This window comes from Echiichthys vipera (assembly GCF_963691815.1).
Source record: "Echiichthys vipera genome assembly, chromosome: 17".
Taxonomy (NCBI): domain Eukaryota; kingdom Metazoa; phylum Chordata; class Actinopteri; order Perciformes; family Trachinidae; genus Echiichthys; species Echiichthys vipera.
This window is the reverse complement of record NC_139842.1, coordinates 10,805,696-10,818,553: the sequence shown is the minus strand read 5'-3', so window position 1 is coordinate 10,818,553 and position 12,858 is coordinate 10,805,696. Positions and strand designations below refer to the sequence as shown.

General features: G+C 43.3%; 1 protein-coding gene across 1 annotated transcript in view; it reads left to right on the top strand.

The window, feature by feature from the left end:
* Positions 1-12,858, top strand: part of LOC310959909 (neuronal-specific septin-3-like) — an 82,449-nt gene that overhangs the window by 8,828 nt on the left and 60,763 nt on the right. Inside the window, 1 exon segment of the mRNA XM_083931434.1 lies at positions 2,063-2,125. Coding sequence (XP_083787560.1) covers positions 2,063-2,125 — 63 coding nt within the window.

Genomic DNA, 12,858 nt, shown 5'->3' with positions numbered 1-12,858 from the left:
CAATGTGTTTTGTTGAGGTTTCTGCTAGACAGGATATTCTGACCTGGACACACGCACAAACTGACCAGTTCATTTTACTGCAATATTCTTATCTTTATATGACATACATTCAAAAATAATGAGAGTATCTCCACTTATTAAAGCATCCAGTCTCCTCTGCCAATTTTAATCATAATCTTCCCTCTGTGCTGTTGTGTGCCAGGGAAATAGAAATGAGCAAATGCAAAAGTGTTCTTGCATGAATAGAAAAAATAAGATAAGATAAAACTTTATTAATCTCCAAAGGGAAATTTAGAATAAACATTCCGAATAGATTTATGTGTTTCTAAATATTCTCTCAATTTTTATATGTAACATCCAATTATAAATAAATTCGCACAACTCTGTTACTAGAGAGAATAGTATGATTGTAACTACTAACTGTCTATCTATCATCATCTCTCACACACACACACACACACACACACACACACACACACACACACACACACACACACACACACACACACACACACACACACACACACACACACACACACACACACACACACACACACACACACACACACACACACACAGAGAGAGGCTTTACTCACATCTTCCAGTCACACAGTGATGCAATAACTCCCTTTCCCTCAGACTAGCTTTGTATAGAAACCAGTGACAACAGGTTAAAAAAAACATCATGTTTTCTGGCATCATTGGCAGAAAATGAATGTCATGTTGTATACTGATTTGCGGTATGGAAGTATATCTAAGAACTTAAAAACAGGATGGGACAACTGACTCACCAGCCACCGGATGAACTTACCTCATTTGACTGGGTTGATGTAGAGAGGAACAGACGACAGGGGAAGTGGAGAGAAGAAAAGAACCACTGTGTGGTTGATGGAAGAGAGATGCAGCATCTTGTTGTCGTGCCATCACCTGTTCCAGGAACAGAAAAACCATAAAAGTGAACCTCATGGCGGCGCTAGAAGAGAAGTCAGGGGACCAACAAAGTCATTAGGGTTTATTGCGTGTGCACCATGAATATCTGCACATCATTTTGTGGCTATCCATCCAATAATTGAAGACATATTTCAGTCTGGAACAAAGAGATAGAAACACCAACCAATCTAATGGAGCTGAATCACCCGTCTGAACATACAACAGTTGTGTCCCTGTTTGGCTCATCCCCCCCCCCTCATGCAGTTGCCGGTGATTCAGCAGAACAGAACACACACACACACACACAAATAGCATTCCACCAGTGTCAGGGAGCTGACCACCAACCAGAGGAGGCATTCCTTGAATGTTAAATCCGCCAGCGTCAATGAGACCCTCGCTGTTGGCGCTGGGGGCTGTTGATGAGCATGAATGAGGATGTTGACCAACCGGTGTAAAAAAAATGTACTGGACAATCACCAGAACATTTGTGTGTAACTAGCCGTATCAAGTATCTGAGGTCGTGATAATGGCATATTATGCCTGCTTCTGGATAATCAGTGTTTTCCTGCAAGTGTGACTTGTTTGAAGAAGATAACCTTGTCTCATTTATGACATTTATTGCCCCTTTACTGTGATTAGCACTTGCACTTATTATACTAACTCTGTCTGAAACGCTCCATTTTAGCACCTGTTTCTTTAAACCCCCCTCCTGAAAAAGCCCAGTCTGCTCTGATTGGTCAGCATTTCCGGGTGTTCTGCATTCTCAGTCTCAGCATCTCTGCACCGGCATTGCAGCTGGGGACTGACTGTAATAGCGCTATAGCTACACTTTCTATCTATGGTAACATTGTGACATCAAAACTGAACAGAAGTCCTGATGGCTCGTTAAATGACACAGTTTCTGAATATGGGCGATAATTAAAAAAGACAAGAAAGAAATAACACTTTTACAGTATGGAACTTTTAATATATCGGAAAGTAACCCCGTAACAAACTACTGTGGGTAGTAAAGTATTTATCAGAAATAATGTATAAGCCTCTTGTTGATGAATCTCTTGCTTGTGTCACAGTTCCTCTTGACTTTCCAGGAGATGTCACTAATCCGTCCTCCTTTCCTTGTCCCCATTTACAGCGAGATCAGCCAGCGCTCGCACAAGGAGAACAGAAAGAGAGGGATCTGGCATCACCAGTCCCAGTAAGTAGACTGCACCCCTGTCTGCACTTCCATCTACACATATGTCCATTCAACCTTCCATCCACACACTCAGCACATGCATACCTAGTAAAGACATTTATTGCAACCTTGTGTCTGAAAAGCTGCCCACTGATTGATCCATGTCCATGTACAGTATCTGTCATTCCACCAGTGGTCAAAGTCATACACTGCCCTCACCAGCTTCCATTAACTTTAGTGACTCACTGTTCCTGAAAGCATGATGTAAGTCACTGTCATTGACCCACAGCAGAGGGATGTGGTAACACTGAGGGCAGAGCAGGCACTGTTTCCTGTTCAGATAACAGCTGATAGCAGGTAAACAGCAGAGCACAGATGTGGTGATAAGGAGAGTTTTAGAGATAGAGGGATCAGACATTGTCTTACAAAGAACAGAATATATTTGTGTCTTGGTGGAAATGCTGATGTCTGAGTGCCCATACCTGTGTGTGTGTGTGTGTGTGTGTGTGTGTGTGTGTGTGTGTGTGTGTGTGTGTGTGTGTGTGTGTGTGTGTGTGTGTGTGTGTGTGTGTGTGTGTGTGTGTGTGTGTGTGTGTGTGTGTGTGTGTGCGTGTGTGTGTGTGTGTGTGTGTGTGTGTGCGCGTGTAGCTAATACACAGTGTTGGCGTGCAGGCCGAAGCTGTGGCTTACCACTGAGGCATCTTCTGCTAGTGAAGAGTGCAAACGCCTTCTGCAGCATCAGCACATAGAGAGGAGGGAGAGAGAACGGAGGAGAGGGACAGAAGCACACACACACACACACACACACACACACACACACACACACACACACACACACACACACACACACACACACACACATACACACACACGCACACATTGGGTTTGCACACAGACTGTGGATTGTATATGAAGGTACACACTCAACATACGTATGAGGGGCCATGTGTCGTTGACTCATTTCATTAAATTTGCAGCATGTAAGATGTGGCTTACAACATGATATCATTTCCCTTTGTGTTCATGTTGACATCTTGACCACCTTGACCAAATGCATGAGCGACAATAGGACTCACAAATGTTTCTCCGATTTGCAGTTGACAATCCCTTGTGAAATGGGATTCTGGCGAAATGTGTCATCTGTGTGTGTATTCCAAATGCTTTCTTGAAACAGGTTCCAGGATGGGTATTCATTCTTTAAACAGCTGACTGCAGATAAAACAGCAGACTCATTCTGACAGTGCATGGTGGCTTGGTGTTTCTGCATACTTATTTGTGTCAGATGAGTATCTGGAGCTCATTAAGTACAGAAAAAAAATATGAGCAAGCACAAAACAAGAAAGAGGTTTTGAGAGCAAACGAGGACAGCAACATGAGTGTCATAAGTGTTCTGAGGACACAAGAGGAATTTGATTGTTTCAGTAGATTTGAGTGAGCATGAGTACTTCCTACTGCTCAGTCTAGACTGTAGATAAGACAAACAGCTGTAAACCCAAACAGCAGAATTTGGATGTGCCCTATTCAGGCAGGCACCCTCATATTCTCAGGTGTTCAGGATCTGCCAAAATAGCTTGAGAGAATTGTAATTATTATACTGTACACAAGGTCAAAAAAATGGGTTCATTGTTTTTCAGATACTTTCTTAAGGCCACTTTGGCGGTAACCGCAGGCAAGCCTGTTCTTTCAGGGCCCTCCATCTTGTCACGTTCATGGTCGCTGCGTGTGTTGACTTTTGTAAATTTTATTGCCACATATTCACCCCTCTACTTCCAGTCCGTCCCCTATATGTTACCCTCTTAAATCCATACACACGTTCCTATTACACGTCTGCCATTACTACAAGCCTGACACAGAAGTTGGAAGTTCACAATTTCCGAGTACAAGTGAACGCAGCATTACCGATGAGCAGGCAAGTGACAAGCTCCACCTGGCAGACTAGTGCTGCGTTCCAGTGCCATGGGGGGTCGTAGTTTCAGACCTCCAACTAGGAAAAGTGCACTGGGATGCCTGTCGAAGTGGAACCTCCTGCTAGTGAATTTGGGGGAGATCGACCTACCCCTACACTAGTAGAAAGTTCCACTTCAACAGGCATTCCAGTGCACTTTTCCTAGTGGAAGGAAATTTGAAAACTTGAAAACTTCGGACTTCCCATGGCACTGGAATGGTTTGAAGGAGCTAGTAAACTCCAGGTAGGATAAGTCCCACCTCCCAATGCTTAGAAATACAGCATAGCCACTGTCAGCAGTGTCACTAACATGATGGCGTATTAACATGTACGTAGGAGGGACTGTTGCCACAGACACACAGACTGGAATACTCAGCAAAAAGGCAAGTAGAAGTGTTTTCATTTGTGAGCCATATGATCAATCACCATTGTTTTAGCTCACTCTTTGATAGATAGTAACTTACTGTAACAAGCGATACAAACCAGATGAAATTCTAACGGATTACATCTTTAAGCTGCTCTGTCAAACAGAGTGGCAGACAGGTGAGAAGTGAGCAGATTCACATATACACACACAGTCACACACACAAAAGCATGCCGACAAATAGACACATACACAGATGCAGATATGCATATGGGACACACACATACGAGTTGTTAAGGGTGAGGATAATGCGCTGTTTGTCAGCAGACCTCCCTGGCATTGATGCAGTCGCCACAGGGCGCGTGTGTGTGTGTGTGTGTGTGTGTGTGTGTGTGTGTGTGTGTGTGTGTGTGTGTGTGTGTGTGTGTGTGTGTGTGTGTGTGTGTGTGTGTGTGTGTGTGTGTGTGTGTGTGTGTGTGTGTGTGTGTGTGTGTGTGTGTGTGTGTGTGTGTGTGTGTGTGTGTGTGTTTGTGTGTGAGATGCCCCATACAAAACATCTGCCAACATGGCAGATTTACGAGCCAGCAGGCGGGTGTTTGGGTGTTTGGGAGGATTCTTTACTGTAACCTCAACTCATGACACACACAAACAAACACTCACACACAGGTCTTTCCAACACTGACCCTATTGTCGATCTGTGTGTAGTTAATTCCCATCTGGCAGTCAGCAGATCCTGCTACATTGGACACACACAGTAAGTTCTGATTACAGTCAGAGGTGTACATGTTTACAAGGGGAAAGTGTTTATTTTTTATTCCAACAGCGGTGAAATAATATCAAGTTTATAACTGAGACTACTTATATATTATTTATAACTGTGACATTTAATAAGGACCGAGAAAGCTATACTTACTTTTACACTCACCTCATCTCACATTACAAGATTTGTTTTTATTTTTTAGGTTTGATTTTATTATCTTCCATATTCGATAACCAATATTTTATGTTAAAATGTGTTCACTATCATTATTATTTTACATCCAAAAGAACTGTGCACCTTTACTGAGACCTCCCAGCTTAACTTTATTTGGCAAATTGGCAGAAAATTAAGAATTAAATATGAGAAAGTGTTTCATATACTGGAGGGACTGAGTTCTCCATCCAAAACAGCTTCTCTCATCTCTGTATTATTTGGTGTAAAGCATTACAGACGGCCTGGGTTTAACACTAAACCCTCCAGTTTAAGTTTAGGACCATGCACTTAATTAGTCCTCAAGAAGGTCCCATATTGTTTTTTGATTATAAAGCAGGTCGAGGTAATATATAAATACTGTGAAAGTATCTAAACTCTCAATCCTCATAGAAAGGTCCACAGCCTGTAGCAGAAACAGTGCCTTCAAACGAGCCGTCAGGACTTCCATAAGGTTGTGATGTCACCTTATGTGTTTTTTGAACATTAAAGCATGTAAACATCTGGTAGAAACCCAAAATACAATTACAAACCAAAAAAATTGCACACCATGGGACCTTTAATTACTTTGGAGTTGTATGTTTGTCCTTTCTAAAACTTGTAAGGTTTGTAAACTGTGTGCTCTTTTCTTATGGCAACTTGCAGGCCATCAGAGTTACACGTTTTGTCCATTTGGGGCCGCCAGGGCTCACATTTCCTTATTTCATCACCCAAAGCATTAAATTAGGCAGCTGGCTTTTATGAAAAAACTAAAATGACTAGAGACAAATACAGAAACTGTACTGTATGAAAGAAAAACAAGCACACATATTATTTCTAACATGAATACACAAATACATTGTACACACACAGGTCAACATGCAATACACGAGGGCATCGGAGCGATGTGTGTTGCACAAGACGTCAGACTGACATGTCAGAGTGTGTTTGATCTCTCTATCAGAGCTCAGACGCTTGCCACGTGACCTCTGATCCCCCGGCGCAGTGTGAGCGACGTGCCAAAGGTCAGAGGTCATCTGAGTTTCCTGAACGCAGAGACAGGTCTCCACCAAGCAGCATTTCAGAGCGACGGCTGGGGTTTCTCTTATCTTCACAACACACACACACACACACACACACACACACACACACACACACACACACACACACACACACACTTTCCTTCTCTGTGTCAAATATTTGCTCTGGCTGTCATTTTCCCTCACACTGACTCTCCTGTATTAACCCTTGAAAACATTTTTGGGGAACTGTGTTTTGATAGAGTCCCCCCTTGCTTCCACCCTGTATTGTTTTTGCACGTCAGTATTATTTCAACAGGCTATCATCCTTTCATGAGGAAGTCTAGAGTCAGTGTCTTCAATCCAGCTCGACAAGATTTTTGTTGGTATCAAATGAATCAGGGCCATATGCACACAAGGAACATTATAAGTAAGCCGACCGAAGAGTTCGCCAAGTCCGGCGGGTTATTTTAGTCTGTAAGGAGCCTGTCTATGTCACATGGCAGAGCTAATGGTTTCTATTTTCAAGATACAATGCTGCTTCAGTCTTTTGGTCTCATCAGAGGAAAGAGAGGATAAGAGAGAGAGAGAAAGAGAGAGCTGTGAATGCAACATATGATAAGCACATGGGGATGTCGTAATTCTGAATTCATTAGCAAGACACACTGAAGGAATCAAAACTGGGGAGAGGGAGGGAGAACAGAGAGCCCGAGAGGAAAGAGAGAGTAAGAAGAGGAGGAAGAGGAACAGAGGGAGGGAGAGAGGGACGAGAGAAAGGGAAGTCCAAAAAAAGACAGAGAGAGGGAGAGAGAGAGAGAGAGAGAGAGAGAGAGAGAGAGAGGGAGGCAGGGAGAAAGAGAGTGGAGTCAAAGAGCAGACCCTACATGTGGCTGTGGAGGGAGTGATCTGGTTATGGAGGGGGACAAATTCTCAGGTAAGGCAAACTCTCCAGCCCAGATGCTTTTATGAATGGAAAAAAAAAGTAGTTTAAGGTTCTTCACTCAGCGCAATTACTGTGATCGGTTGTCTATTCTGTAAGAGCCTGCCTCTATTTCCCCCTCTATGGTATTTTCCACTCTCTCATTCTGTCCTGTTTGCTGACTGCATGTTTTCTTTGGGGTTTGGAGCTGGAGCTGTGCAGCAGTTTGTGTATCAGCTTAACAGACCTGTTTTCGGCGTAGCTTTATCTGCTCTGCGCCTGTTATGTTTGCAGGCTTTTCTGTCTCTGTTGTGTTTGTGTCCACCATCTGCCACCGCCTCTGTCCCATTGTTTCCACTTAAATGTTTTAGTATTTACAGGTTGTCACCACCTCTTCTCCATTCATGTCACCCAGTCTTTACACATTTTCATGTTCACAAGACATTCATTCCAGGAAAGAAACTTTCTAAAGGGCTGATTGTGTGTTGAAAAAAGCACTTATTTCTTAGACATTTTCTCTCTCTCTCTCTCTCTCTTTTTCCTCCATCTGCATTCTCCCATTCTTCTTTGGTGTGAAAACAGGAAAGAGCTCTGTTTAAACAGTACTACTCTTGTCTCTTGTGGCTCTGATCCCGAGTCGGCCATCAGTCAGTCCCTCCTTTAGCTAACAGGAGAGAGAAAGCCCTGCTTCACTCCACTAGCAAAAAGCTGTTGGATGCTGTAAACGATATGCATATTGAATTTAAAGAGTGTGTCTATGTGTGTTGGTATGTGTGTTTTACATTATGCTAAAGTCATTAGTGAGGCTATGCTGTCGGCTTCTTTATGGTATTTTTATGAGCGTTTGTGTGTGTTGTTAAAAGCTCACTAAATGGAAATGGTGAAGCGGCTGCAGCACCATGTGCATGTGTGTGTATGGTTGTGTGTTGTGACCTAGCATAGCTTGTAGCACCTCCACGGTGTGTGAAATCTGGATGTAGGTGAGATCATTGACAAGTGTGTGATGGAGGTATCCCCCTCCCTCCTCTCTCTTTCTCTGTCTCGCTGTGGCCCCTTGTCTCCAGGTGCTTCCTCCAGGGAGCAGTAACAGCTTCAGCAGGACATGCTTTGTGTATGTTTCTGTTTTGACAGAATGTTCACAACAGTATTTATGCATTCATACTTTCTAGTGTGTATGTCTGCATGCTTTTGGGTCGGAGTGCTGTTGTGTGCGCACAGATAGGGGGGAATGTCCAATTGTGTGTTTCTAAAAGCTGTTTGAGTGCATGAGTGTGCACAGCTTGTGACAAAGTAGAAGTATCAGTCATTTGTGGTCTATTGGCTTCTACTTGCTCATATGTATAATATATGTATAATATACAGTATATCCCATATCATGTTCATTTTCATGTTCATACTATTTTGGGTTTCTACTTGACTTGTTTACATGTTTAATGTAAAAAAAAAAAAAACCCCACTGTTTTTCTCATACTGTCTGTCTGAATATACCTGTATTCACCCTCTGTCTGAAACACTTCGTTTTAGCACCTGTTTCTTTAAGCCCCCCCCCCCCAAAAAAGGCCAGTCTGATTGGTCAACGTTTCTAGGTCTTTCACATCACCACTCTCACCATCTCTCCATCATCACTGCAGCCAGGAAATGACTGACTGCACTGTGGCTGCACTTTCTACCTCTTTTTAGTGTAGTTGTGACATCACAACTGTACAGAAGTCCTGACGGCTCGTTTAAAGACACAGTTTCTGAATACAGGCTGTGTGCATTTCTCTGTGGATTGAGCGTTTTGATACTTTCAGTGTATTTATGTAGCACCTCATCCTACTTTATCAGCAAATAACACATGGAAGTGTCTCTTTTTACAATATGGGACCTTAAAAGTAGCATCCAAATCGTATCATCATGGCCAAATCATTTACACTCGCTCCTTGCTAATGTTCCTCCCACTCTGGTGTTGATGCTGATGTGGAAGGCGCCCTTTGTTTCCTGTGATATTTCTTCCCACATGAATCAGCACAGTGATGACGCTCTCAACGGAAACTGTCCATCAGCCACAGAGGGACTGAGAGTAGAGTGTAAAGGGGCTGACGTGCCCCATTCATTCCAGTCACAGCGAAGTCATCTGATGATGTTTCATGAAAGTCTGTGTGACACAGCCACAGTCAGCGTGGACTCATGACTTATAGAGCAGCCTCACAAAGCGAGCTTAGTTGACCTTCATGTTGAGCTTTTAATGAATTCAGTGAAAGACACGTGTCATCTTGAGTCTGTGCTGAGAGTTGTCTGTTTGATATGTAGCCTGATATACGCTCTCCCCACCAGGTGGAGGTGCTGAGTTGAGTAATCCAAAATACTTTTTACGTCTCACTCTCTCAGTTGTGGACACTGACACAAGACAACAAGCATTGTTTTCTTTGTAACAACCTACTTGTCTTGAAAACCAGCCTCTATAGGTTTACAGGAACATTTAATCAAAGGAAATTGCGGCCTTGTCCCTTCACCACTGGTGTTGTTGGGTGGGTTGCCATGGCAACGTGCAGAGCAAAAACGATATGCGAGTGCAACGAGACTGGCGATCACAATGCTGGCTTATTGACGTACTAAACAGTGTCATTGAAGAGATGGAGCAGAGGGCGGAGGTGACGAAGAAGAGAGAGAGAGAGAGAGAGAGAGAGAGAGAGAGAGAGAGAGAGAGAAAGAGAGAGAGAGGGGGGGGGCTATTGAGAGTCCTCTGTGATGGACGACAGCTGTTCTCTCTATTTACCAAGCCATCCCATGCATGAGGGAGCACACACACACTAACACACGCACACACATGCAGGCAGCAGCGTGTGTGCAGACAGGCTATACACACTCACACACACAGGCACACTGCAAAGAAAATCACTGAGAAAAAGCAATCGAGGGGGTGTATGCCAGCGTGTGTACATGTTAGCCATGTTTCCAACAGGTGCTGTTTTTGATTAAAGTTAGCAGAGCAGAGCCTGGCTGGGTGCTGCTGTTTAACATTTGGTTAAAGGCAGCTGCTGTCACTACAGCTGTGCATATTCTCCAAGCCACTTCACCATGTGGGCTGTGGGGCCACATGAGGGGCTTTCATGTGTGTGTATTGTGAAACTGCCTGACCTGCTGCCCCATATCTTTACTACATTAACAATTCAACAAATAATGCAAACTCTTACACTGTGAGATTAACTAACTGCAAGCAGTAATCAGCTTCCAGTGATCCTCTGCAGGGCTCTCCATTCCCACCCAGAGCACAGTAATGTACTGTACTGTACTGTACTGTACCAAAAGCCAGGCACTTCTCTGGTTGATGTTTACACTAGCAGTGCTGCTGATTCCATTAGTAGTGCTGACACGGTTCTCTTTGGATTTCTCTCTGTTTCTTTCTTTCTAAAATATTCCTTCTTTCTAGTTTCCAATAAAGCCACAGAGGTTCTCTTTCTGCCTGCAGAAGGAATGGCACACCTTTCCCCTCCTCTCCTTCTTGTTTAGTCCATCGACCCCCCCCCCCCCCCCCCCTCCCTCTCATCTTATGTCCTGACTCCCAAGCCAGGTAAAGCTGCTTATTATGGGGGTTGCCATGTAAACAGAGCTGCGGTAACTAGCCAGTCACATCCAAAATATACACACACGCACAAATGCTACAGACGCAATCAATGCACACACTCACCAACGCTCAACACGCACAGATATTTTACCTCATCCAGATGGCTTATATAGCCTGACTCATGGCTGGGTTGCCTGCATCTAGGCCAACAAAGCTTTTGTTGTTTTAGGATGAACTCAGCAGGAAGCTGGGGTTTCCTCTGTAGCTGATGCTGGTAATGTCTAAAATAACAATGACTATCTAATCCTGACATGACCTTTGAAATGAAACAGGGATCGTTATTCACTGTATAAAACTGGCATGTACTGGTCATGCTTGCGTTTCCTGTTAACACGCAACCTTCAACAGATATAAAGTCACTTAACACTCACAATATCATCAATTTTTATAAAGGCTTAACATCAATTCAGTCTTTTAAACAACCTGACAGCCTATTGTTTTTACAAATGTGTCATATGTATTAGCACTTTCATTTGGTAGATAAGTATTGACGTAACGGTTTCCCCTTTTCCATCTGTCACTTACCTGGTGAGGAAAAAGTATTTATTGAATCTACAGAGGCAGGTGTGGTGGGATTTTGATGCTCTCTCTGAATCTGGTACTTTGTAATCAGTTGCATTTGACATAGCTATAGTCATGAATAAAACAGGTCAGGTGTATCCTTGCATCCCACTGCCAAGTGTGGGTTGGTTGCATCTCAGATTCCAGAGATCGTGGGACGTCTGTCTACTGGCACAGGCTGGACCTCAGGGGAGGCTGCCGACTGGCGCCGAGACATGTGAACCTGTTGGTTTTTGTGTGTGTGTGATCGACTGCTGACATTCGCAACCTGTTGTTGCCCTGGCATTGCCCTAGCAACTGCCACGCCGGCCTGGCATCCTTTTATAGAAGTTATCCTCCCACTCTGCTCCTCTCTTTTCAGCTCTCAGCTCTCAGGAGGGCAGGACCAACTTTAGAGTGGTGGTGGTGGCCTGGGTTTCTTTAGGCGGCTGTTTCTGTCTCTCTTCATCCGTATGCTGCAGTGCAACATAACACCAGCAGCTGCCGTTTCTACATTACAATATGTACAGAAATCCCAGAGAGATTCATTATTTACTTTTTTAAAAACAGTTACACTGACTTATTTTAGGCTACATCCACGCTAATATGTTTTCATTTTAAAATGCATTACTTTTGCCACGTCTAGTGTCCAAACTATTGCGGCCTTTCTGCCCACTTAAAATGGAAAGACTTAAATTGGAAAACGTTGCTTTGCCGTTTTAGTTTGAAAACTTCAGGGTTGTCTTTTAGTGTGGATGGGCAAAAATAAAACCTTTGGAAATGAATACGCAGTCACCAACATCTAAAGCCAAAACATTATAGCTAGGCCTACACACCTTTTGTGATTTCATTCTTCCTGGGTACTCCTTTTCCCATTGCCACGGTTTCCTGCAGGATGTCTAACGCTACTGTTACCACTATGTTGCCATATTTGCTTTTGCTAAGACTCCCAATCTCGCCTTCATCGCCTTTAACTCATGTGTCACTAGAAACAGTAACAGTTACACCTTGTCATTGGCCTAAGCAAAGAAAATCTCTGGTCTTACCTTTCGCCATTGCTGCTTTTTCATTCTGCTTCCTTTTTACCGGCGTGTGGACAGAGATTATTTCTGATACGGTGCTAAAATGCTTGTGTAGAGCAGAGATTGTTTTTGTTTTTAAAATGCTGTTTTAAAATGAAAACATATTAATGGGGATGCAGCCTTAGGGTTAGGGTAAGGGAATAGGAATTAGAAAAAAATCTCCTCATGATGAATTCATTCTTGAGATAATAATGTGCATGTTTACTGTTTGGCCTACTGCATTAATTCTATAGCTCATAGATGATGACAAAGAAGTTTTTTTTTTTCTTTTAGCATTCGGATACAACAATTGAGTTTCTCAGAAAGAGGAGTCAGTGAGATGGAATTCA